Source organism: Typopeltis vanoorti, chromosome 2 (assembly GCF_054136105.1).
Source record: "Typopeltis vanoorti isolate ZY-2024b chromosome 2, IOZ_Tvanoo_1.0, whole genome shotgun sequence".
In the NCBI taxonomy this organism is placed as follows: Eukaryota; Metazoa; Arthropoda; class Arachnida; order Uropygi; family Thelyphonidae; genus Typopeltis; species Typopeltis vanoorti.
Window position 1 is genome coordinate 128,169,827 of NC_143550.1, and position 26,274 is coordinate 128,196,100.

The 26,274-nt window shown below is 36.1% G+C and overlaps 1 protein-coding gene across 1 annotated transcript in view; it reads right to left on the minus strand.

The window, feature by feature from the left end:
- The window catches only part of Exn (Ephexin), a 265,308-nt gene that overhangs the window by 49,333 nt on the left and 189,701 nt on the right, over positions 1-26,274 (minus strand). The window contains exon 10 of the mRNA XM_090413075.1: positions 3,303-3,491. Within this exon, the coding sequence (XP_090269201.1) occupies positions 3,303-3,491 (189 nt within the window). The remainder of the gene's footprint in view (positions 1-3,302; positions 3,492-26,274) is intronic.

Consider the following 26,274-nt stretch of genomic DNA (forward strand, 5'->3'; position numbering starts at 1 on the left):
ATCTGGCTAAAATATGTAGATGATGTGTTCTCTATTTGACCTCATGGCCCAAGCACATTAGATTCCTTCCTCGGTCACCTCAATAGTCTACATCCAAGAATCCAGTTTACGATGGAAAACGAAAATAACAATAGTTTATCCTTCCTAGACACCTTAGTAAAACATGCCTTCCTAATGGTAACCTTTCTTTCTCTATATATAGAAAACCTACTCATACAGGCAGATACATTCACAATCTCTCCCACCACCACCACCCCTCCCAGCAATATGGCATTATTAAAACTCTGACCAATAGGGCCCACAATCTTTGTTCCAGTAAAACTGCCCTTTCAACCGAACTCAAACACATACACAACACCTTTCATTTCAATAGCTATAATGACTACAGAATTAAAAAAATAATCAAGTCCTTCCCCATTCCCCAGCAATCTCTTCAGAAGGACTTCAGAAATGCCATCACCATTCCTTACATCCGTGGTACTGGTACTTCAGAAAAAATAGCCAGATCATTAAAAAAGTACAACCTCCATACAGCTTTTAAGCCCCACTGTAAACTTACTACCCTTATCTGCTCCACTAAAGACCAGCTCCCTCGTCTTTCAGTGCCTGGTGTATATAGAGTGCCTTGTTCCTGTAAACTTGCCTACTTCGGACAAACAGGCAGGTCAGCATCCATCCGGTTAGAAGAACACAGTTCTTACATCTGCAAACACGATTATGGTCAATCTGGCCTTGCAGACCATGTTTTGGATACATCCCACAGGATCTCCTGAAAAAAAAAAACTACCATGCTCCACCATAGTAAATTCAAAAAAGAAAGACTATTCTTTGAATCTGCATCTAGACTCAGGAATCAACCTAATTTAAACAAATACGGTTGCATTAAACTTCCCAAAATTTGGGAAACTTTAATTATCAGAGATCCCCCTTTACATCCCAGGCCACCTGCAAATGCCCATAGAGGGCACATCACCTAGATAGGGCTTTAGTTTCACTTTGTATAGTATTTGTGTGTGTGTTGTTACAAAAAGTTTTTGTAATCCCTGAAGATGTCTCTGTGACGGAGATGAAATATTGTATTAAAATTAGTTTTAACCCTACAAAAAATAAGTAAATTCAATGGTGATTACTTCTGATTTAAAATCCACCATATGCTTCTGTGTTGACAGTGATATTTTCATGCTGAAAGCATGAAAATATCACTATCAATAATCATATAATCAATGTGACTTTACTTATTTTTTGTCTTTTCTTCATGTTGGAACATGGTATTAGTAATAACTAGTCCATTTATCAACAGGAATCCAGCAAGTACTTACTGTTATTATTAGCTTTTCTCCAAATTTTCCCTATGCCTGCCTGTCTCACTGTCTAGTATTATTTGTTTCCTACGTCACTGTTTAGATCTCCAACAGAAGTAACTTTTCTATTTTTCTTTAAGTCAGCTGCCTTCTCTAATGATGACTTGAAAACCCTCTGCTGCATCAGAGGTACAAATAAGTCTTAATGTCAAATTTTCTCATTTTAGTTTGCCTATATCATTGTACTTGAATTCCCTGTCATTGAAAAAGAATGATAGTAGGTAGATAACAAAAGGAAACAAAATAGTTGAGAGAACAAGCCAAAAGGATTTGCTTGTTTCTATGCACTGAGGATGTACTGTTATTTTTAGTACGATATATCTGTACTTTCAGTTCATTAAAGTTAATTACTATGGTTATTGTGTAATTTGTTGTTTACTTTTAACTATAACTTTGGAGAAGCAGGATGGTGCAAAGATGGTTGTAAAAAAATCTCGGTGAAGAGTGTTTTCAGTCACAGAAAATTTGAAATATGTACTGCATATGGTCCTGTAACCTCTTCCAATTTCCAGAATAAAAAATAAATAAATAAGTAAATAAAAATCAGAAATCGTACTCTTAAATCTACAGAAGTTATTCAGAAAAATATTTCGACTTATGCCCTGAGAAAAAAAGGTGCTTTTAAAAGCAAATAAATAAAGACACTGGTTTGAAAATTAAAAAAGACACCAAATCTCATATAATATGAATTCATAGGGAACTAACAATTATGGAAGGTGATCGCCATGATAACAGGTAACCGAGAATAAGTGGTAATCAAATATTTCAAGTCCAATGTGTTTGGCAATTTATTATTCGAACCGCTTAGAAAAATCTAAATAAGCACAAAGATAGCAATGTTTGTTGATGATTTACTTTTAATATATTATTTACTTAGTAAATAATATATTAAAAAAATAACATAAAAAACCCTTAAGAAATTCATTAATAGTGTATTCACTATTAATTAATCATCTGAGATCTTAGAAATGAAACTTAAAAATCAAGCTGGACTCGTCACTGACTTTTGAGTGCACTGAATATATATCATCCTCATAACAAAAAGCCAACTGAATGCACAGAACAGAATTTCAGGTAATGACTGGAAAGCAGGTGTAGAAATCTTGAAAATAACATGAGAATATACCTCCCAAAATTTGGATGACAATAACAAACTCTAACCTTGATAAAGCAATTATTTAGTTATTATTTTTAGGACATTACTGATGTTTTATATGGAACAGATATATGAAGAATATATAGGAAGAAAAAAAAAAAATATATATATATATATAGGAAGAAAAAACCGGACATACCTTTGTGGGATGTTGCAGGCTGCCTTCTCTTTCAGTGGCATCCCATAGTAGACAGAAAGTAAAATGCCCCCCCCCCCCCCCATAAGTTGCACTGATCAACACAACAATGCATCTTGTCTTTTTAGAGTGTAGCCAGCTATTACTTGCCTAGTTTAGCTTAAAAAAAAAGAGAGAGCAAAGGAGTACCAAAAAAGGCAGGAGAGATGCAATTTAGAAGTGGTTACTTGAATGAGAGTATGTGAATTCTAAAAAATTTCAGCAACACCTGGAATTAGTTTACTATATGAAAATACTAATGAAAATAATAGCCAAGTTGTTTTCAAATTTTTGCCAACCTCCTGCTTTCTCTCTCTTCTTACATAGATATCTTTTATTCATAAATATTTTATTAACTTAAGTGTATCAACTAACATAAAATAGCATGAGCTAATAATTATAAAAAAAAATTAGAAAATATTTTGTAGTTCCTAAGTTAGAGAAGTATGACTAGACAAGCTTATAAACAGAACAGAGTTGTCCTTACCTTTGATATTTTATGAGCAGCTCCATTCTATTTATGAGGTTAGCTAGCCATAATTTTATAGCATGAGCTATTCATGCAAATTGCTGGATTTTTAAAATTAAATAAATTTTAAAAAACATTTACCTAAGTGGGCAACTAAGAATCATTTCCACTGTCTTTCCTTTATGGTTATTTAGCATTATCAACTGGAATAAATTTTTGTAATGTGCAGGTGGCTTAACTGTTAACTTTCCAAGTCCATTTTTTTCATCTAGACATACAACTTGCATCATATTCCTAGGACAATAATCCTGCACAATGTATGATTCTTCACTGAAAGCAATAATATATAAAGTAAATAATTAATATCATATATTAACAAATAAAAATTATCAAAACCATTCAGATTAAAAGCTTTGCATGAAAGATTTAAAATAGTTAAGAACCACTCATTCACGATTATAAATCGAATATTTTAATTATTTTCAATTTATAGTTATGATTTCATGGCATATACCAACATGAATATATATATATAAATATTTTTTTTTTGAAGACAAATCATTTACAATACAGTATAGTTTCTGCAGGATCTCAATGAACTCCCTCACCTCCCTTTCACACAAATTTGAATTTCACATATATACAGTGGTTCAAAATTCCACGCACAAATTTTGAGGAAAGATAGAGAACATCAAAATCAACCATATTCACAAAGGAAAGCATGACCAGAAACACCACCCGCAAGTGATAGGTGGCGCTGTTCGCCAGCAATCCAGGTGAGCAATTGGGGCTTTCTCATTCAAGCTTTCGAAGTTGTACAAAGAACATGCATTGTTTTACGAACACTGAAATGGCAGACATGCACCTTGTTTACCATATTATGTATCCAACTACTATTCTACTATTGAACTGTTCAGTTATGCCTAATAAAGTAACTGGCTTGTGTTATTTCTGTATCTTTGTGTCCCTGTTAGTACCTTCCGGTGGCATTTCCAGTCATGCTTTCCTATGTGAATATGGTTGATTTTGATGTTCTCTATCTCCCCTCAAAGTTTGTACGTGGAATTTTGAACCACCCTGTGTGTGTGTGTATATAAACACACACACACACACACACACACACACACACACACACACACACACACACACACACACACACACACACACACACACACACACACACACACACACGGTGTCCAATAAGTTCCTAGATATATAAATAATTCATAAAAATGAGAAAAATTGGAATATTAGAGTGCAGTTTACACGAAAGTGAATCACAAGGAGGGTTTATTTTTTATGGGGGGGGGGGGGGAATTTACTTCAAATTTTCACCGATACAGGGCACTGTAAAACATGCATCATTTGCAAATGAGAGTTCTATAAGACACATGGTAAACTGCTGACAGCTCGTAATAAATGCGAGCAAATTCCCAGTCATTGGGGGTGAACAGAATTGTTTTGGTGAAAAGAAAAATTTGTTGTTGTGATGATTATGCACCATTCTTGCAACTTCCATACACTGCTTGCCGCTTGTTGATTATGCCGCTAGGGCATTCATATTTCCTATACATCAATGCTGGTACGAGCTTTGGATAACACTAGTCTGCATGTTCAAGGGTGATCTGAGAAATTTCCAATTTTCTTAAAACAAAAAGAATGAAAACCTTTCATTCTTTTCTATGTACAAAACTTTCATAAAACTTCCGCTACCGATTCCCCACTTACATAAGACATCTTCAGTAACAATATCTTATCCACCCAAGTAAGCATCACAGCAACAAATTTTTCTTTTCACAAAATCAATTCTGTTCACCCCCAATGGAACTGGGGATGAACAGAATTGATTTGCATGCATTCATTACAAGCTGTCAGTGGTACACCCTGCATTTTATAGAACTCTCATTTGTGCGTATTTGTAAATGGTGCATGTAGTATACATTAGCACTGTACGCAGGTGTCTGAGTTTGTTTTCTCTCTTTTTTAAACAATCTGAAACCCTGATCTATTGAGAAGTGACCAAACATGCCACTTCAGGTATGTTTAGCATGGTTAAATTTCAATTTGAAGCCACTTCTGCCTACACACCATGTATTTGCACAGGCCTTATGGCCTCCCTCTCGTGTGTGGGAGTGATATATATACACTATATACGAGGGTGGTCTGAAAGGTTCTCGGCCAAACAATGAAAAATACGAGGGTGGTCTGAAAGGTTTTCGGCCAAACAATGAAAAAACGAGTTTATAATTTGAAAATTATTTTTATTTTTCAACATAATCTCCCTTAAGACTAATACATTTATTTCAGCGCCATTATCCCATCCCTGTAGTGGTTCCCACTAAGATCTGTAAAATACCCCTCTACAGCTGCAATCAAAGAAAAACGCCAACCAGCAAGGAAGAGTTTAATTTTGGGAAGAGACAGAAGTCAGAGGGAGCCAAATCTGGGGAATAAGGTGGATGTTCCAACAATTCATAGTGCAGATCCCTTAATTTTCCCATTGCCAAAACACCTTTGTGGGCAGGTGTATTGTCCTGATGAAAGATGATTTTTTTCTTCTGCAAACTGGGTCTTTTCTCAAGAATTTCTTCCTCTAGTCTGGTTAAAAGATCAGAATAATATTCCTCGGTTACTGTTTTACCCTTTTCAAGATAATTAATAAACAAATGCCTTTAGCATCCCTAAACACCGATGACATGACCCTTCCTGCTGTTTGAACCAACTTTGTCTTCTTTGGTGCTGAAGAACTGGCTTCTGTCCAGTGTTTTGACTGCTGTTTGGATTCTGGTGTGTGTAATGATGAATCTAAGTCTTATCCATAGTAATAAATCGATGCACAAAATTAGTTTTATTCTTGCTAAAATGCTCCAAGCACTGTTCAGTGATTTTCGTGTGAGTGCGTTTTTGATCTGCTGTGAGCAAGCATGGCACCCATCTTGCGCAAGGCTTTTTCATTTGCAATTCTTCATGCAAAATATATCATACACATTCTTTTGAAATGCCTATAGTCTCAGCAATTTCATGCACTTTGACTTGCCAGTCAGCCAATACCATATCGTGCACTTGATCCATGATTTGTGGTGTTGTTACACTTTTTGGACGTCCTTCATGTGGATCATCTTCAAGGCTGGTATGGCAACGTTTAAACTCAGCAGCCCATTTCTTAATTGTCGAAAACAAAGGAGAAGAGTGCCCATAAACTTTTATGAACTTAGAATGAATTTCTTTTGGCGTTAAACTTTCTTTTACAAGAAATTTATAACAGCCTGATACTCAATTTTTATCCATTTCAAGGCATACATACAGACAATACTTTTGCTTCAGACAGCTGTATAAAAAAAAACTACTTGATAGAATGACTTGCAATTTCACACACACACACACACACACACACACACACACACACACACACACACACACACACACACGTGTATCTTTTTCCACTGATGAATGAAGGTCTCTCCCATTGCAAAAGAATTCTGTCTACTTCTCCCATGATAACCCACTCCATATTGGGAGAGTGTATATATTTCCATCAATGAATGTATGAAGGTGAAAGACAATCACAAACATTCATGCCCCATGCAAGATTCAAACCTGCAGTCTTTTAGCTCGAGCAGATATGCTAAACCACCAGGCCAATCAAGGCTGGCACATGCACACACACACAATGGATAACAGTCTCACTCTCACACTGGGAGATGAAATTCACCTAAAGACTCCCTGCTATGGCAATCAAGGTAAGGATAACTTACCTAGATTCAGATTCTAGGTAAACTATCCACTCATCCATCAAAGACAATAAATTTGCACAAATAAACAGAACTACACACACAAACTGTATATATAGTTGTTTATTTATTTTTTTATGTTAGGCCCATATACAAGAGGTTGGCTGGTCAACCAATAGTACATTAGTACTGTGTATGGGATAGAGATTTGGAAAAGGAGAAACTTGTTAACATGGAATTTGAAGGTCTGTGCATTGTGTTCCTTGGGAAACACATGAGGGGATAGGCTATTCCAGAATACAGCAGCAGGAATGTAGGAAGAGAAACTGGTTCTATGAGTATGGAGATGGATTGTGAAGGGGGTGTTGGGTGGTAGCTGCACGTGTTTCAATGGATTTGGGAGGAAAGTGGGAATTGTTGATGAAGATTTACCATGGAAATATTTATCAAGGATGCGTGCGATAGTAAGAGAGAAGTCATTAATAAGTCTGTAAACAATAAATTACATGATAACCACAGTAATTAAGTTTATTGAAATGAAAGTACACATATTTTTTACTGAAAATAACAGTACATCAGTATGTAGAAAAAAGCAAATCAAAGAAACAGGAATACAAGGTACATACAACAATCGGTTTACCATAAAGAGCCAAGAGGCTATTTTTCTAGCAGCATAAATTAAGTTAAGGGGATAATAAATCTCTCATTATTTTAAAGGCCCTTAACTTTATTATCCCCTTAACTTAATTTACACCACCGGAAAAATAGCCTCTTGGCTCTTTATCGTAGTAATAATAATATATGGGTACACCGGTCTGACAATTCGTTAGTAAGGGTATATGTAGGTTCGGTTCACTTAAAGCTTGGTATTATCCAGGTCTACCTACTCACTGATGAGACCTCAATAAAGGTCGAAACCGGTCTAGGTGGTGACCTCTCCTCATAATGTAAAACAGTAATACATCTCCTAGGAGCTGTGTTTTACATTATGAGAAAATATTAAGGACAGTGATGGAGCTTGCTCCACCTTTGCTCCGAGTTGCCTTAATGTTGTACTACCCAGGTGTTGACTTATGCTTGGACTCGCTGATAGTTCTTCGGCATGAAACTCTTAGATTTCGATCTCAGAGTTTCGTATCCGGCTTTAAAATAATGAGGGATTTATTATCCCCTTAACTTAATCGGTTTACCAATTAAAAACTGTTGCCGCATTGCTAGAAATGAATATATTAATAAATAATATTATTAAAACTATTTTTGAAGGTTACATAAAATGAGAATCTCCCAAACTTTTGGAAGAAAGAGAGAGACAATCGTTCCGATTCAGATTTGGCCAATGTAAAAGGGCTTCACAACTTTCTTTGAAAAGATGTTCATATTTAAAACTGCTTCTATGGAGAAGACAAGATTCATCCCAACAGATACTGTGTTTAGTGTCAAGACTATGTTGTACCAGATCAGAATTTTGAGGTTTCATGTATTCAATATAATACTGATGTTCATTAATTCTTTTTTCCACAGAACGGCCTGTCTGCCCAAAATATCAGATTACATCAGATTACATTCACAAGGTATCTGGTAAATGCCAGCTATTGATAGCAGTGCCAGTTTGTCTTTTGTAGATCATAACAGATGAGAAATTTTGTTGATAGGAAAATATGTGGCAATAAGGTGATATTTCTTCAAAATGCTACCAATATATTCAGAGATATCAGAAATATAAGGGAATGAAATCCTGCTCTCCGTTCAAGAATCCTGAGGTGTTGGAACATAGGAGTCAATTATCTGCTGGATTTGATTAGGATTGTAACGATTATCCATTAAAGTTTTGACAGAGGAACAAACATTATGTGTTCTATTAATTAAAGACTTGATAATACCAATTTTTTTTAGAGGTGTGATGAGCAGACTTTTGATGAATGTATCTGACAGTAAAGGTAGGCTTTTGATAAACACTGGTTGATGATGATGATAATAATAATAAATTACCAAAGGCTGTGCACATAACAAGGCTGTCCAAGAATGGACATCTTTTTTTACATGCACAGCTAAAACTACCAGCCTTATCATTTTCCATGGTGAATTGAATGCATGGATGAAGGCTATTGATCCATTGTAGAAAAGTGGTAAGTTTATTTTCAGAATGAGGCCAAACAGCAAAAACATCATCAACATAATGAAACCAATGAGAGGGTTGGGGATGAATGGATGAGAACCAGGTATCTTCTAGATGGTTCAAAAATTAGTTTTTGAACCATCTAGAAGATACCTTGTTCTCATCCATTGGTATTGTTTTTCCAGCTGAAATATGCTGATTCTATAGCAAATTCAAAAATCCTTGCAATATCCAGAGGGCAATCATCATACAGTAAATTAACAGTGTCAGATAATGGAATGTTGGTAAAGAGGGAAACAATGTGAAAGCTGACTAACAAATCCGACTCTTGTATTTGAATATCGCTGATTTTCTCAAGAAAATGTGTGGTATTCTTCATGAATGATTTGGATTGCCCAGTATGGGCAGTTAATAAATGTGACAGAAATTTAGCAATACTATAGATTGGAGAGTCAATACAATTCAAGATAGGTCTTACTGGATAACCTTCCTTTATGAATTTTTGGGTCCATATAAATGAGGGATTCTTCCAAAATGAGTGCGCAACTTGTCCACAGTATTTTGACACGTTTTCCCAACTACCTCATCAAGTAGCTTATTTAATTGTTTATTTTGTGTTTTTTATAGGGTTATGACTAATTTCTTGATAGGTGAAGGTATCCTGTAAAAGGCAGTCTATCTTCCTCACATAGTTGGCCTTATCCATTATCACTACAGCTTTTTCTTTATCCACTTTCAAAATAGATATATTGTTGTTAATTAATTGTTATTGTTATTAATAAATCTGATTGCTCCTTCTGTACTGTATTGAGTATTTTTAGGAAACTCTTGGGAATACCTGTCCAGATTTTGAGAAGTACTCAATGGATTGGAGGATTTGTGATTTGTACAGGGTTAATAGCTGTTCAAAAGTAAAATAATGCCTTGAGTTTTCAAAAGAGGAATCCTAATTTTTTGAGTGCAGAGGAAATGGGTAAAATTGTTTTTATGCCAAAAGTCTTGCTGTCAAAGTAATCCCACTGAGAGATGTCTCATCTTGTCTAGAGAACCAGGTGTTGTCAGAGGTAAGGTTAGGAGAATGCTATTTTTTTTGGAAATAAGACAGAACTACATTTTGTAAGCAATGAAATTGACAAGGGTTATCTGAGCCCACTGAAGAATGGTTTGGAGAAGGTGGGTAAGAGAACAGAACCTTGAGGGACCCCGCCATTAGTTGCATAGTTAGATATAAGGAATTGACAAAAACGAATATTCCACTACCACACAATGTGTGTAGAGAGGAAATTGGCAAATGTTGATTCCATAGCTCAGTATGTATAGACAAAGCCCCATGGTTGGAAAGACCTGGGTTTGAATCCCATCCAAGAAGTGAGGAATCTTTATCTGGTCTCTTTTGATTAAAGGTGAGTTATCCAGTCTCATATGGAGGTAGAGGGTTTCACCCGGAAACTTGGGATTTTCGTCCCCCAGAACAGGCAAACTGGCCCTATGTTTTGCCTAGATATATCTACAGTCATAAAAATTGCCCCCTAATGCAAGACTGTGATGAGTTGGTTGGGGTTTCCCACGGTCGCATAATCATAGCAGACCCTGCACCAAGCAGGATAAAAGCACTATAAAGAGGAAGAAGAAGAAATATTGCATCACATTCGCATTAATAACCCAGGAGTGTGGTCAGAAATACAGACACCTTTGAGCCCTTTAAACAGACGTACAGATGGCACAGCAGGTTCAATTGTTAGCATTCTAGTGGTTTTAAACAACCCAGACGGCAAGGCAGGGTGCTCTGAGACAATAGCACCCAGAAAGCAGTGGCTGTGATTGGTTATTGTGTCAACCAATCTAACTGAACATTATCATTTGTCATGAGTTGCTGTTTTATTTTTTTGAGTTCCATTTGTTTTGCATGCATGAAGTGTGAAGTGACATGGTTAGGACACTGATATATAGACAAATTTTGAATATATAAATTTTTATAAATAATTTATAACTTTTTTTTGCCCATATTTACAATGGGAAACAGTGTTCATCTAGTGAATGTCCTGTTTTTCTGCCAAAGCCTTTGTGGATTGTAAGACTGTAGCTGAAGGAGGTAAGACTCGTCCTCCTCTTCCAAATTTATTATACTTATATCTTTGAGTAATTCAAATATACCACCCAAATAAAGCATTCTCCTTCATTATTGTGAACACACTGTCCACTCTATGCAGATTTGGTTACAATTAATTGATAAATTAAAGTATTCAAAGTTTTCCCACAATTAATGGCATTGGACCAATTAGGACGAGCACTGATGCGCTATGTAATCTTATGGTCAAATTGAAGTGAATTTTGTAGCGTGGGTTGCATAAGTCGCACAACAGCATAACCAACCAAAATGGGCATGCGACGTCACTGAATGCAATCACCTGGAATTTACCAAACTTTTCCATGTTTTTTCAGAAAATATCTTTTCTTTTAGGATATATAAGACATAAAATTAATTACTTGTATATCAGAACTTTCCAGACCCCCCCCCCCCGTAGGTGACCAGATCCCTTCTTGAACAGTGCTGGTGGAATCCATACTGACAGTTGGTTGGCTGTTGATGGTTCTCTCCATTATTTCAGAAAGGATGGAGGTGAGAGAGAGCTTGATAGTAAGGATATATTGCCCTTCTTGGGAATAGGTTGGACATGGGCTAATTTCCAAGTTGTAAGGTAGATGTAAAGTAAGGTGTAAAGTAAGAGAGCATAAAGAGATGCATAGAATAGCAGTCAATTCTGGAGCACAAATCTTCTAGAGCACACAACCTTCGAATGCTATCTGAGCCAGGAGACTTTTTTGGTATCCAATTTGGATAGGATTTTTCTGATCACTTTCTGGTGAGAGGCCAGAGGAGGCACTGAGTGCTGGGTATTTGGAATTGTTAGGGGACATTACCAAAATCATCTCTGCAGGCTTTGTGAAAAAGTATGATGTCAGGAGATTGGCTTTCTTTGTGGGTGACAATGCAATAGCTCCATCTACATGCAATAGTGGTGGGAGCAGCGTTCGGCAAATGTTGTGGCCAGTTGCTCTGGCAAAAGACCAAAATATGTGGTTGCTTTTTTCAGGCATGATGTCAGCTTCCTACTTTTGGCTCTTTGTAAATCAGTTTTTGTAAGCAGTGAGAGAAGGCAGAGTTTTTCATGATAGCCAGTTGTGGCACATGCTTGGTTCTTCATTTGCACTACCTTGGAGCATCTTTTGAGAATCAAGGCTTACTTAGGGGATGGGAATGTATGCTTCCATTCTGGAGAGGATTATTGGGGGGATGGGCTGAAAAGTTCTGATAAACATCTAAACCCTTTAACCTCCATATTTCATCAAATTGTAATAATTTGTTCTTTTTCTTTTAGGATATATAAGAAGTTATGTACCCCATTTCCTTAAGGGTGATTATCACAACTTTTCAGCACACTCTCTTACTTCAGTGATGTATTTGGCACCCAAGGGAGAGACAAATTTCACAGCATGTTTGGAGGGATCACCAGTGAGGTAGAGGTCCAGAGTGTTTGGAAAGCAGCTGGAGTTATCTGGTACTCTGGTGGGCATTTGGACAATTTGCATAAGAGTGGCTTTTCTTCTGGCTGTGCAGTTGGAGAAGAAAAGCCAGTTGGTATTGTGTACATTAAAATCAATGAGGAAGATTAAAATCACTGCTTGGAAAGCAGGACAGAAGGACATCGATTTTCCAGAAGAGGAAGTCCAAGAGTTCAGAATGGTTGGTGGAATTGGGAGAGTGATATAGACAGCATATGAATTTGACAGAGTGGAACAGAGAGATTTGCAGCCAAAGTAGATCATGATTGAAATGTTCTAAATTGAATACTCTACTCCCGCATGGTATGTCAGAGTGAACATATGCATAAATGCCAGAGTGTGTATTTTGGGAAGTTGAGATGAGTATGCTTGGAGAAGCTGAAATTTGGGTTAATATCAGAAAAAGCAGGTGGGAGATCTGCAAAGTGGAGGTGGAAGTGGACACTGTTGAGGTTGCAGCTGAGAACATGTATATTTGTAAAGTGGATCTGGAAGTCTCTATGAGGTTTATTGTTATTGAATGAGTGGGTCATAATACACATTTCCCATGCAGTATTTGTACCTGGGTTTTTAAGTTCACTATTAATACCACTCGATCTCTGCATCACTGTTGGGTTTTGCTAAGTCATCTTTACTTTTTGCAGTAGGTGTTAGTTGGCACTTGCACGAGACCAATATCATATGAATAAAAAAGACTTATGGGACATTTAAAGTGAACTTACAGGTTTCTCTATAATATTAACCTTTTTGAGAATTTCTGCTGCAATTTCACTTAGCAAAATTTATGTAGAAATTCACTTTTAAAACGATGAGCACACATTCAAGTTGACTTATTCCAAAATATCTCCACGTAGTACTTCTAGTGAGAGTTCAAAATTATTTTACTTTATGTCAATAACTAGATTCCACTACAGAATAAATACTTTGCAATGTCATCTTAGCTAATTGACATAACTAATAGTTAAACATTCAAAAATCATTCAATAAAACAAACAAGACTTGAAACTCATTATTACTGTTACCATATTTCCATGAAGTTGACAGACTCATCATGGGAGATTTCACTTAGCCTGCAACATACGAGGGTGGTCTGAAAAGTTCTTGGCCTCGACCATAGATGGCAACACTATCAGCAAGATTTTTTTTTCTACATTGGTACATCTGTCATAAGCATCAATGTCAAATTGCAAGTCATTCCATCAAGTAGTTTGTTTTATACAGCTGTCTCAAGCAAAAGTGTTGTCTGTTTCCCTTGAAATGGATAAAATTGAGTATCGTGCAGTTATAAAATTCTTTGTAAAAAAAAGGTTTAATGCCAAAAGAAATTCATTCGAAGTTCATAATAGTTTATGGACACTCTTCTCCATCGTTTTCGACAATTAAGAAATGGGCTACCGAGTTTAACCATGGCCGTACCAGCCTTGAAGATGATCCACATGAAGGATGTCCAAAAAGTGTAACAACAGCAGAAATCATAGATCAAGTGCTCAATATGGTATTGGATGACCGGTGAGTCAAAGTGCATGAAATTGCAGAGACTATAGGCATTTCAAAAGGACATGTAGGATATATTTTGCATGAAGAATAGCAAATGAAAAAGCTTTGCACAAGAGATGGGTGCTGCACTTGCTCACAGCAGATCAAAAATGCACTCATTTTTGATCTGCTGAAAAAAACAACTTTTTTCATTGTTAGGGCGAGAACTTTTCAGACCACTCTCGTATGTTGCCTTAAATTTATTTACAGTGCACACTGGCAATCTATGGTTTTGCCAGCCTGGTTAGTGTACGCACCTTCCAACCAATATGCTTGGGTTTGAATCCTGCTGCGAGCACAGATATTTGTGATTGTCTTTAAGTGGAAGATGAATTTCATTGCCCAGTGTGAGACCACTGCCCCACTTATTGGAGGCCTGAAGTTGCTTGAAAAAAGTTCCATGTTTGGTCTCTAGAACAGGGTCTCTGGACATGTAAAAATAAATTAAAAAAAAATAACAAAATATATATAAAATTGGTAAAAATGAAAAAAAAATTCTTAAAATTTTACTAATAACCTTTCATTGGTGGGAACCACATGAAAAAACAACAACCTCTCTTCATGAATCAATTGTTGTTCTTCCCATCTTTCTCTCTCTCTTCCCACCCTGCACTAGTAGTATATTCTCCCAAGTAATCTGATAACTCCCATCCCCAGCCTACTCATGGTGACTTAAATGTCAGCATATGGGTGGGGGTTACCTCATTTCTTCTATCCACTGTAGTCCAGAGTTACTTCATCTCTGTTATCCAGTGGGCATGGCAATTTATTATTAGTATTAAGAGAGACCTCCAGGGAGGCCACATACTACATGCACCAGCTATCATACTTATCATACTTATTCTTGAATTTGTTCAGACTGCTTGCACACACACAACATCCAATGGCAATCCATTCAAAATCATGCACCACCCTACAAGAGAAAAATCTAGCTCTCACCTTCTTAGCAGCATTCATTCTCAGCTTCCAAGCATGCCCTCTTGCTCTTTCCCCCATAAAATGAAAAATTCCATCGACTGGAATCCTGTACGATCCATTCAGAAGTTTGAATGTCTCAATCACAATCACCCCTCTGTCTCTTGTCTGCATTCTACAAATTCTCAATCTGTCTTCATAATCAGTATTCCACAATCCTGATATCATTTTTAACACTCTCCTTTGCACCCCCCCCCCCCCACTGTATCAGAATCACAACAGGCACCAGGTCTTATCAAGGCTCTGTAAAGAGCAAAATGACATCTTTATCTTTACATGTGAAAGTCTGTTTAAGCATATTATCTTTTGAGTTATATTTGCAATCTTTGCTATATGGCCCTGAACTTTGACTTCCTGTCTACTAACACTCCAAGATCCATAGCCTGATCAGTTTCTTCTAGCATAATCCCACCAATATAATATGACATTGGATATCTAATCATGCCAAAGTGTATGACTTTACATTTAACTGACATCCATTTTCCCATGTCTACAATTCCAGCCTATTCAAATCATTTTGCAAGTACTGCATATCAGTAGCATTCCTGATTACCCTATCTATTTTTGCATCATCAGCAAATAGCTGTATGTCACCTGTCAAATCCTTCCCACTATCATTAATGTACAGATTGAATATCAGTGGACCAAGGACTGATCCTTGTGGTATGCCACTAGTTACTTTAAATATTGCAGACTCACATCCCCTGTATACCACTTTTTGACATCTGTCAGTCAGCTGTCCTCTTATCCAGACTAATATTTTATAATCCAAACCCATATTTTCCAATTTATGCAACAGTCTTCCAAGCTGTATTCTGCCAAAAGCCTTAGCAAAATCCAAAAATATCATGGTGTATCCATTCCCCTTGTCTAGTTCAATGGTAATGTTATTATAATGAGCAAGTTACTAAAACTTGACCTTGTTTATGGCAAAGTAGAGGATTCACTGTCAACCCATTTATGAATGCAAAACCTAACCAATTTACATTTCCTCAATGAACAAAATCAACATTCCAGAATCCTCTTCAGCATTTTCTGATTACAGCAGAAATCAAGTGAACAAATTTGTACATTGATACAATCACCACTTTAACAGTAGCTATATGTCATGTGCTATTTGCAGATCTTGCAATGTGTCCTTCGAACTTCAGGTCCTTGTTACCTACTGGCTTCAGATCTGAATCTCTTCCATGTCACAGAGCACAGTTTTTACTCACTCTTCTACAATCTGAAATGTAAAGCTCTTAACTAATCAACATTAAAGTGGCAATCCCATTCATATGTCTAAGATAAAAGTCTATTTCAATCTTCCTAATAAAGAGACTTGACATCAGGACTCCAACTATGCATTGGCTGCAAACAGCTGAATACCCACTGTCAAACCATATGAAATATTGTTAACAATTCAGAGAGTAGTTGACTTAAAAACAATAGGTCCTATGGAATGCCTCTGATTACTTTCTTGGTTCAATGGTTACTGAAATTTATGTATGAGGTCTAGCAGAAAAGTAACGAGACAAAATCTGCATAAAACTGTCATGTATTCAATTAATACATGCCAATTGGAAGTCCTCTTTTGTTAGCTTATTTATGGTCCCTGTCAGGGCTCTTTGGATGTTTTTGATAGTTTCAAAATGGGTACCTTTCATCTTGTTCTTGAGCTTGTGGAAAAGAAAATTGTCACACAGAGTAAAGTCGGGAAAGTACAGTGGCTCTTACAACATGGAAATGTATTTTTTGGCTAAATATTAGGGAACTGATAGTGCAGAATGAGAAGGTGTATTGTTGTGATGCAAGATCCAATCACTGGCAATCTCAAGGATTTTTTGTAGTAAATTTGATCGACAGTCACTGCAGGAGGTTGTTCTTCATTTGTGTTGCAACAGGCCACCATGCATGTTGCTTATCTTCCATACTTTCTCTCCTCTCCAAAAACATCTGGCTTGTGCCAACTAAAGAGCACGCAATAAAGAATCAATTACCACATGCCAATTTAATTTTATCAGCTGTTTTGATAGCACTGTTGTACAACTAAAAACACAGAAACTCAACAGGTGTTTACCCTACCGACGAGAAACTGGTACCAACAGAAAAAACAGGAATCACTAACATACCATGTCATTGTTAGTTTGACAGTGTTGCCAATTAAAAACTGCAATAAAAAAATCTCATTACATTTCTGCTAAACCTCGTGTGTGTCTGTGTGTGCATGTTACCATTAACCCTTTCTGCCCTAGATTCCAATTGGAATCACTAACTTTCTTGGCCTTCATAGCCCATATTACGTGGCGAATGATTCATTTTCAATGAATCATTGAAAAAAAATACATTTTCATTTTCTGAAAAAATGAAAATGTATTTTTCAGAAAAATACTTGATATCCTTGCTTTTTTAGACCTAAAGACAAAATAAATAGAAAGAAAAAATTTTTTTCACTTGTAAAAAAAAATTCAGGTCTGAAAGGGTTAAAGTATATAATTCAGTTATTCTATAGAACAATTACGTATTTAATACAATAACTAAAGTAGTTCTACTTAAAGTATATACATATTAAATACTAGTTGGCAAAATGTTGCAATGGTCTGTTATATTTCCAAAATAAAGAACACAATTTTCACTTTCATAAATTTATGAAAGTGAAATAAATACATCAGGTCATCCCTAAACACTTATTTACAAGCAAAAGACTTTCAATGCTAGACATCCTGAAGTGTATATTAGTTCCAATGTGTCTATCCAAGTTCTTGAAGTAGATTATAGAAAATGTGATCTCATACTGTAATAATTATCATACTTGAAAAAAAAGCTAAGGATGATTTTTATAACCTGGACACTAGAAGTGGAAGTATTAAAAGATTATACACAAGATAAAAATTTGGTGTTAGGGATGAAAAACTTATTTCCCCTAGTGCCACTAGAAAAAGTGTCTCTTCAAAGCATCTATAGCACAATTAATCGATACAAGTCAGAGTTTCGTGAACTGTGAATGTGAGAAAAGATGTCAGACTACAAAATTTTTATGCATGAAAACAAATGTTTGCAATTCAAATTCCATTATAATTCATCAATGCAAATAAAAAAAAAAGTATCTTTTTACATTACCGACATTAACATGTGATTTTTTCTATTATGTTTTTCATTTGTATTCATTGAATTTATAAATAAATTTATGAAAGTGAAAATCATGTTCCATCATCATCATCAAATTCCTGCTATATACCCTCAAGGGGTGTACAGGATATGATAGTACTACATGAAAAATTTACATCATTATTAATTTCCTATCTACAATTTTCCTCCAAATCAGTCTGTTACTTGTCAAGACTCCAACATTATCAGATCTAATATTTCTATCGTCTAAGGCACTTTGTACCGTATCAATCCACCTATATCTTGGTCTTCCTCTGGGCCGTTTTGCTGCCAACCTGGCAGAGAACACTTGTTTTGCTAATCTTTCCTCGCCCATTCTGTTTAGGTGAAATGTGAAATGTGCTGCCTTTCCACATTTCAAGCCTTTGATGGCTTTTTCTACTTCAAGTATGGATATGAATTCCTTACTGCATGCCAGGTCAGTGTTTTTTATCACTGTGCTGTCATCACTGCTTGTTTCATTTAGAGGTTTTTCAAAGTAATTACTCTATACTTCAAGGATATCTTTTTCTCCCGTTTTCTTGTCACCTTTATCATCTCTAACTCCTTTTATAGCACACTTTCCTCCATTTCTAAGCTTCTTCTACAACCTCCAGAATATTTTCCCACCTTCTTGATATTTATTTTCTATATTCTTGCCAAAGTCCTCCCATGACTTTTGTTTAGCTAGTTTTACACAGTGTTTAGCATTCTTGCATTTGTCTCTATATTCTCTAAGAGCACAATCTGACTTATTTGACAGGAACTTTTAATATGCTTTCTTCTTTTCCTTCACTGCCTCTTTAACTTCCTGTGTCCACCAGGGAGTTCTGATTTTTTTATCCTTGCACACAACCTCACCACATGCCTCTCTGGCAGAATCAATCAATGTTTTCTTCAGAGTTTGCCACTGAATCTCCAAGGTTTGATTCCTATTCTCAGACTCTTTCATTTTTTCTTCAATAATCTTTGTGTATTTTAGTCTACAGTTCACTTCTGAGAGCTGCTCAACTTTTATTCGCTTTAAAACTTTCTTACATGTTATTCTTTTCAATATGAAATTCAATTTTATCTTGCTCAAGACTAGATAGGGATCACTTCCCTATCTAGTCTTGATAGGGAAGTGATCCTGCACCAGGGAGAAAACATCACTATCAACAATAACATAGTCAATGAGACTTTTCTTATTCCTAGCCTCTTCTCTCCATGTGAATTTGTGCACATTTTTATGTTGGAACATGGTGTTAGTAGTAACCAGTCCATGTGCTGAGCAGAAATCTAACAGATATTTGCCATTATTATTAGCTTTGCTCTTTTCTCCAAATTTTCCCAAAATATTTTTGTATGTCTCACAATCATTTCCTACTCTGCTATTTAGATCCCCAACAAGGACCAACTTTTCATTTTTCATTGTGTCAGTGGCTTTTTCTAAAGCCTCAAAAAATTCCTCCACTTCTACCTTAGTAGAACCTTCTGTGGGACCATAGGCACAAATAAGTCTCATTGTCCAGTTCCCCATTCTCATATTTGCCCACATTACTCTACTTGAGACTGATTGCCATTCAAGAAGATTAGCCTCGTATTTTGTGTTGAATACTATGGCTACTCCTTCTTTTCCTTGATTGTCATTGCCTGAATATAACATTTTGTATTTATTGCTCAGAAAGATCTCACCAGTTTTAGTCTTTTTTGTTTCAGTCACTCCGATTATGTCGATCTGGTACTTATCTAATTCCTCAGCTAGCTCCATTTCTTTGCCATTCAGGCTTCTTACGTTGATAGTACCGATCTTTAACTCTGGTGATGTTGAGTTGGGGTTTGTTTTCAGATTTGTTCCAGTAGCTGACTTTTCGCTGTTCGCCCTGGTTCCCTGGCAAAAACAAGGGGGGCCTTGTTTAACCGGGCGATGCCCCAGCCGGAATGAAATTTTGTCATGTCGTACCATCATTTTTAATTTTGGTTTAACCAATAAGAATACAATTTGGTCAGCTAAATCCCAAATTGCCAGCCCATCCTCGTTCGTTCAGTATCCAAGTAGATACCCAACAGGGTGCACCACGAGAAGGTGAGGATTGGACATTAGGTCAAAAGCCCTGGTCGGTTCTCCACATTCCTTTAAAGGCTATGTGGAGGTGTCCTCTCAGTTATACAGCTTTGACCCTTAAGCACTCCAAATCATGTTCCTTATTCTAAAAATATAAAATACCACTGCAACACTATGCAAACCTATATTTAATTTTTATATACTTTATTGTATAGAATACCTAGATATTTCATACTTAACTAAAATGACCTGTTCTTCTATAAGACTTCTGAATTATATGTTAAAACGTTATTTTCTTGACCACAAAAACTATGGAAATGACTTCTCTTGGGATTTATTGATCAAATATTTTTTAAGAACAACTATGTTATACCAACTAGTTTCACCAACTGAGGCTATTGGCATCTTCAGGGTACATAACTGATATAAGGCACTTAAAGCTAAAAACTGTTACAGACTATAAATCAACCGATTCCAATTATATTTGACAAAACAGAATGCGTACAATACACGCATAGCGCGTGTATGATTTCACTTGTTGTTATTTAGGAACGTTCTATAATTGGTACTATAATTCAGTTCTTGTATGTTTAGAGATCTAATAAGGGTCTTCCAGATCTCGGGCAAGATTAATCCTTGGTTCCTGTTAAGGTTTTGTACAGAACGGGCAACTGTTGCGGCTTCTTTAATAATTCGGGAGTGGAAATCCTCCGCTATATAAGGAATGGAGCTTTTATCCCACTCTATGATATGGTTATTCTTGAGAAATGAAAGGATAAACCTGATTTTTCTTTTCTATTGTTATTAACGTCTCCAATGTGCTCCATTTGTCTAATCTCAAGGCTTCTTGAAGTCTGGCCGATGTAATTTAAACCGCACGAGCAGGGTATGTTGTAAACTCCAGCATATTTGAGGAAAGAATGGCCCTTTTTTGGAGATCTTCAGAGTTGTCTGTTCGTTTCTGTAGGTTTAAAAGTCACTCTTATTCAATGGGGTTTGAGGTGTCTTGCAACCTTATTAGAAACTGTCCCCATGTATGGAATGACGATTGTAGAAATATACTGTGTGTCGTCCCGTTGTCTTTGTGGGAGGTCAGAGAAAAGTATCCTGTAGTTGAGTCTCCGAGGGTAGCCAATCATGGTGAGGTTGTTAGATATCAGAGATAATTCATCCTGGAGATCTTGTTGATATGTTGTAATGCGGAAAGCTTGCTTTTTTAGTATGTGTACAGTGCTAAGTTTTTGAGAAATGTGGTGGTAGGAGCTAAAGCGCAAATAACATCCTGTATTTGTGGGTTTTCGGTAAACTAAGAGGCTGAGACGACCATTCGTTTGCTTCTTAATTAGCATGTCCAAAAATGATAATTGGTTATCTTTTTCAAGATCTAGAATGAATTTGATTGTATGGTGTAATGAGTTGATCTTGTTTAGAAAATCAAACAGGTTCTTTTTTGTGTGGTTCCAAACAATGAAAATATCATCTACATATCTCCACCATACTGTGGGTTTAGGGTCTACTTGAGATAAAATTTTACTTTCAAGATCATCCATAAAAAGATCAGCACAAGCTGGTGCTGATCTTACAATGCTAAGTTTTTGAGAAATGTGGTGGGAGGAGCTAAAGCGCAAATAACATCCTGTATTTGTGGGTTTTCGGTAAACTAAGAGGCTGAGACGACCATTCGTTTGCTTCTTAATTAGCATGTCCAAAAATGATAATTGGTTATCTTTCAGAGATAATTCATCCTGGAGATCTTGTTGATATGTTGTAATGCGGAAAGCTTGCTTTTTTAGTATGTGTACAATGCTAAGTTTTTGAGAAATGTGGTGGTAGGAGCTAAAGCGCAAATAACATCCTGTATTTGTCGGTTTTCGGTAAACTAAGAGGCTGAGACGACCATTCGTTTGCTTCTTAATTAGCATGTCCAAAAATGATAATTGGTTATCTTTTTCAAGATCTAGAGTGAATTTGATTGTATGGTGTAATGAGTTGATCTTGTTTAGAAAATCAAACAGGTTCTTTTTTGTGTGGTTCCAAACAATGAAAATATCATCTACGTATCTCCACCATACTGTGGGTTTAGGGTCTACTCGAGATAAAATTTTACTTTCAAGATCCTCCATAAAAAGATCAGCACAAGATGGTGAGAGAGGGCTACCCATTGCAAGGCCAGTCAATTGCTGATATATGGTTTTATTCCATAAGAAAAAGTTTGATGTTAATCAATGACAGAGTAGGGAAGTGATATCTTGCGGAAACAAACTTCCTAAAATGTTGATAACTTCTTTCACAGGCATGTCAGTGAATAAAAATGTAACGTCCAGGCTTGAGCATAGGTCCGTATTGGAGATGTTGTTCATTTTCTCTATGAAATTTTGCGAATTTCATATGTAAGCATCCGAATTATCGATGTGTTGTTTGAGGAGGCTTGCAAGGTGTTTAGATAACAGATAGGTGGGTGAGTTGACCGTCTACAATAGGGCATAACGGTATTCCATCTTTGTGTACTTTTGGAGAGCCACATAGTGTTAGTGGATGCATAGACTTCAGTCTTCGTTTTAAATTTGTAGGCCAGTTTACCAAATGACCCAATAAATCGTTGGTATCACTGTGATTCTTTAATGGTGGATCTGTGACTAGGACACTAAATGGACGTATCTGATACTAAGTTGCTAATTTTATCTTCGTAATCCCTGGTGTTTAAAATCACCGTGCAGTTGCCCTTATCTGCTTTTAATATAATGATATCTTTTTTTTTCTTTAAACTATACATTGTTCTTTTTTCCAGAGGGATGATGTTTGTGTTAGGAGTTCTTGAAGATGAGAGGATAATACTACTTTTTAATCTAAGATCATTAGCTGTGGGTTCCGGTAACAATGAGACTGCCTTTTCTATATTACAAATGATATCCACTTTAGGAATATGATCAGGTGTTATCGCAAAGTTAAACCTTTCTTGAGTAGAGAGTATAGAGATCTGTGGTTTTGTTAACACATGATCTGATAGATTGAAAACAACTTTGTTGTCTGGCAGAGAAGGTTTAGATTTAAAATATTTTGCATAAAGATCGTTGAATTTCTTGATTTGGTTCCGTTTGCTTGTTGTAAAGGCTTTCTCATAGCTAATATTGATCATCCTGCCTAGAAGTGACCATATATCTTGGTCTAAAGTACTAGAGATATCTTCAAAAAACTGATAACATCGTAAATCTATTTTGCTTAATAGAAATCTAGTGTGTTGCATCTGTTCACGTAAAAGTGCCAACGATGTTTTAAAATAAATGTTTAGCTCGTCTGGAATGGAAAGATTCTGGTTGATTTACAGTCTGTAACAGTTTTTAGTTTTAAGTGCCTTATATCAGTTATGTACCCTGAAGATGCTAACAGCCTCAGTTGGTGAAACTAGTTGGTATAACAAAGTTGTTCTAAAAAAATACTTGATCAATAAATCCCAATAGAAGTAATTTCCACAGTTTTCGTGGTCAAGAAAATAATGTTTTAACATGAATAGAATCCATGGAGAAACCAAACAAAAGGTATGCCGCTTTGAACTGCTAAAATGCACAAAGAAAGACTATTAAATGATCTTACTTTTTTGAAAAGATGTCGGGACAACATCATTCCAAGTTTCTATCTTTAAAGGAACAATTCCATTCCAGACAAGCTAAACATATTTATTTTAAAACATCGTTGGCACTTTTACGTGAACAGATACAACACACTAGATTTCTATTAAGCAAATTAGATTTACAATGTTATCAGTTTTTTGACGATATCTCTAATACTTTAGACCAAGATATATGGTGGCTTCTATGGCAGACAACAAAGTTATTTTTAATCTATCAGATCATGTATTAACAAAACCAGAGATCTCTATACTCAAGTAAGGTTTTAACTTTGTGATAACAGCTGATCATATTCCTAAAGTGGATATCATTTGTAATATAGAAAAGGCAGTCTCGTTGTTACCAGAACCCACAGCTAATGATCTTAGATTAGGATAATACTACTTTCTAATCTAAGTTCATTCATCTCATCACTCATCTTCTAGAACTTCTAACACAAACATCACCCCTCTTGAACAAAAGAACATTATATTAAAAGCAGATAAGGGCAACTGCATGTTGATTTTAAACACCAGGGATTATGAAGATAAAATTAGCAACTTAGTATCAGGTACGTCCGTTTACCGTGTCCTAATCACAGATCCAACATTAAAGAATCACAGTGATACCAACGATTTATTGCGTCGCTTGGTAAACTGGCCTACAGATTTAAATCGAAGACTGAAGTCTATGCATCCACTAACACCAAGACTATATGGCGCTCCAAAAGTACACAAAAAATGGAATACCGTTATGCCCTATTGTAGACGGTATCAACTTGCCCACCTATCTGTCATCTAAACACCTTGCAAGCCTCCTCAAACAACACATCCATAATTCGGATGCTTACATACGAAATTCGCAACATTTCGTAGAGAAATTGAACAAAATTTCCATCTCGGAAATTTTGTTCAATTCGCAAGCCTGGATGTTACATCTCTATTCACCAATATTCCTATGGAAGAAGCTATCAAAAGTTTAGGAAGATTGTTTCCGCAAGATATCACTTCCCTGTTCCGTCATTGTTTAACATCAAACTTTTTCTTATGGAATAAACCATATATCAGCAATTGACTGGCCTTGCAATGCATAGCCCTCTCTCACTATCTTGTGCTTATCTTTTTATGGAGGATCTTGAAAGTAAAATTTTATCTCAAGAAGACCCTACACCCACAGTATGGTGGAGATACGTAGATGATATTTTCATTGTTTGGAACCACACAAAAAAGGACCTGTTTGATTTTCTAACCAAGATCAATTCATTACACCATACAATCAAATTCACTCTAGATCTTGAAAAAGATAACCAATTATCAATTTTGGACACGCTAATTAAGAAGCAAACGAATGGTCGTCTCAGCCTCTTAGTTTACCGAAAACCCACAAATACAGGATGTTATTTGCGCTTTAGCTCCTACCACCACATTTCTCAAAAACTTAGCATTGTACACATACTAAAAAAGCGAGCTTTCTGCATTACAATATATCAACAAGATCTCCAGGATGAATTATCTCTGATATCTAACAACCTCATCATGACTTGCTATCCTCGGAGACTCATCCACAAGATACTTTTCTCTGACACCCCACAAAGACAACGGGATGACACACAGTATATTTCTACAATCGTCATTCCATACGTGGGGACAGTTTTTAATAAGGTTGCAAGACTGCTCAAACCCCACAGAATAAGATCAACTTTTAAACCTACAGAAACGATTAGATAACTCTTAAGATCTCCAAAAGATGGCCATCCTTTCTTCAAACATGCTGGAGTTTACAACATACCCTGCTCGTGCAATTTAAATTACATCGGCCAGACTTCAAGAAGCCTTGAGATTAGACAAATGGAGCACATTGGAGACGTTAATAACAACAGAGAAGAAAAATCAGGTTTATCCTTTCATTTCTCAAGAATAACCATATCATAGAGTGGGATAAAAGCTCCATTCCTTATATAGAGGAGGATTTCCACTCCCGAATTATTAAAGAAGCCGCAACAGTTGCCCATTCTGTACAAAACCTTAACAGGAACCAAGGATTAATCTTGCCGAGATCTGGAAGACCCTTATTAGATCTCTAAACACACAAGAACTGAATTATAGTACCAATTATAGAACGTTCCTAAATAACAACTGAAATCATACACGCGCTATGCATGTATTGTACACATTCTGTTTTGTCAAATATAATTGGAATCGGTTGATTTATAGTCTGTAATGGTTTTTAGCTTTAAGTGCCTTATATCAGTTATGTACCCTGAAGATGCCAATAGCCTCAGTTGGTGAAACTAGTTGGCATAACATAGTTGTTCTAAAAAAATACTTGATCAATAAATCCCAATAGAAATCATTTCATCTGAATTATATATTTTAATGATAACACACACAATTAGCATACCATCTACTGGAGA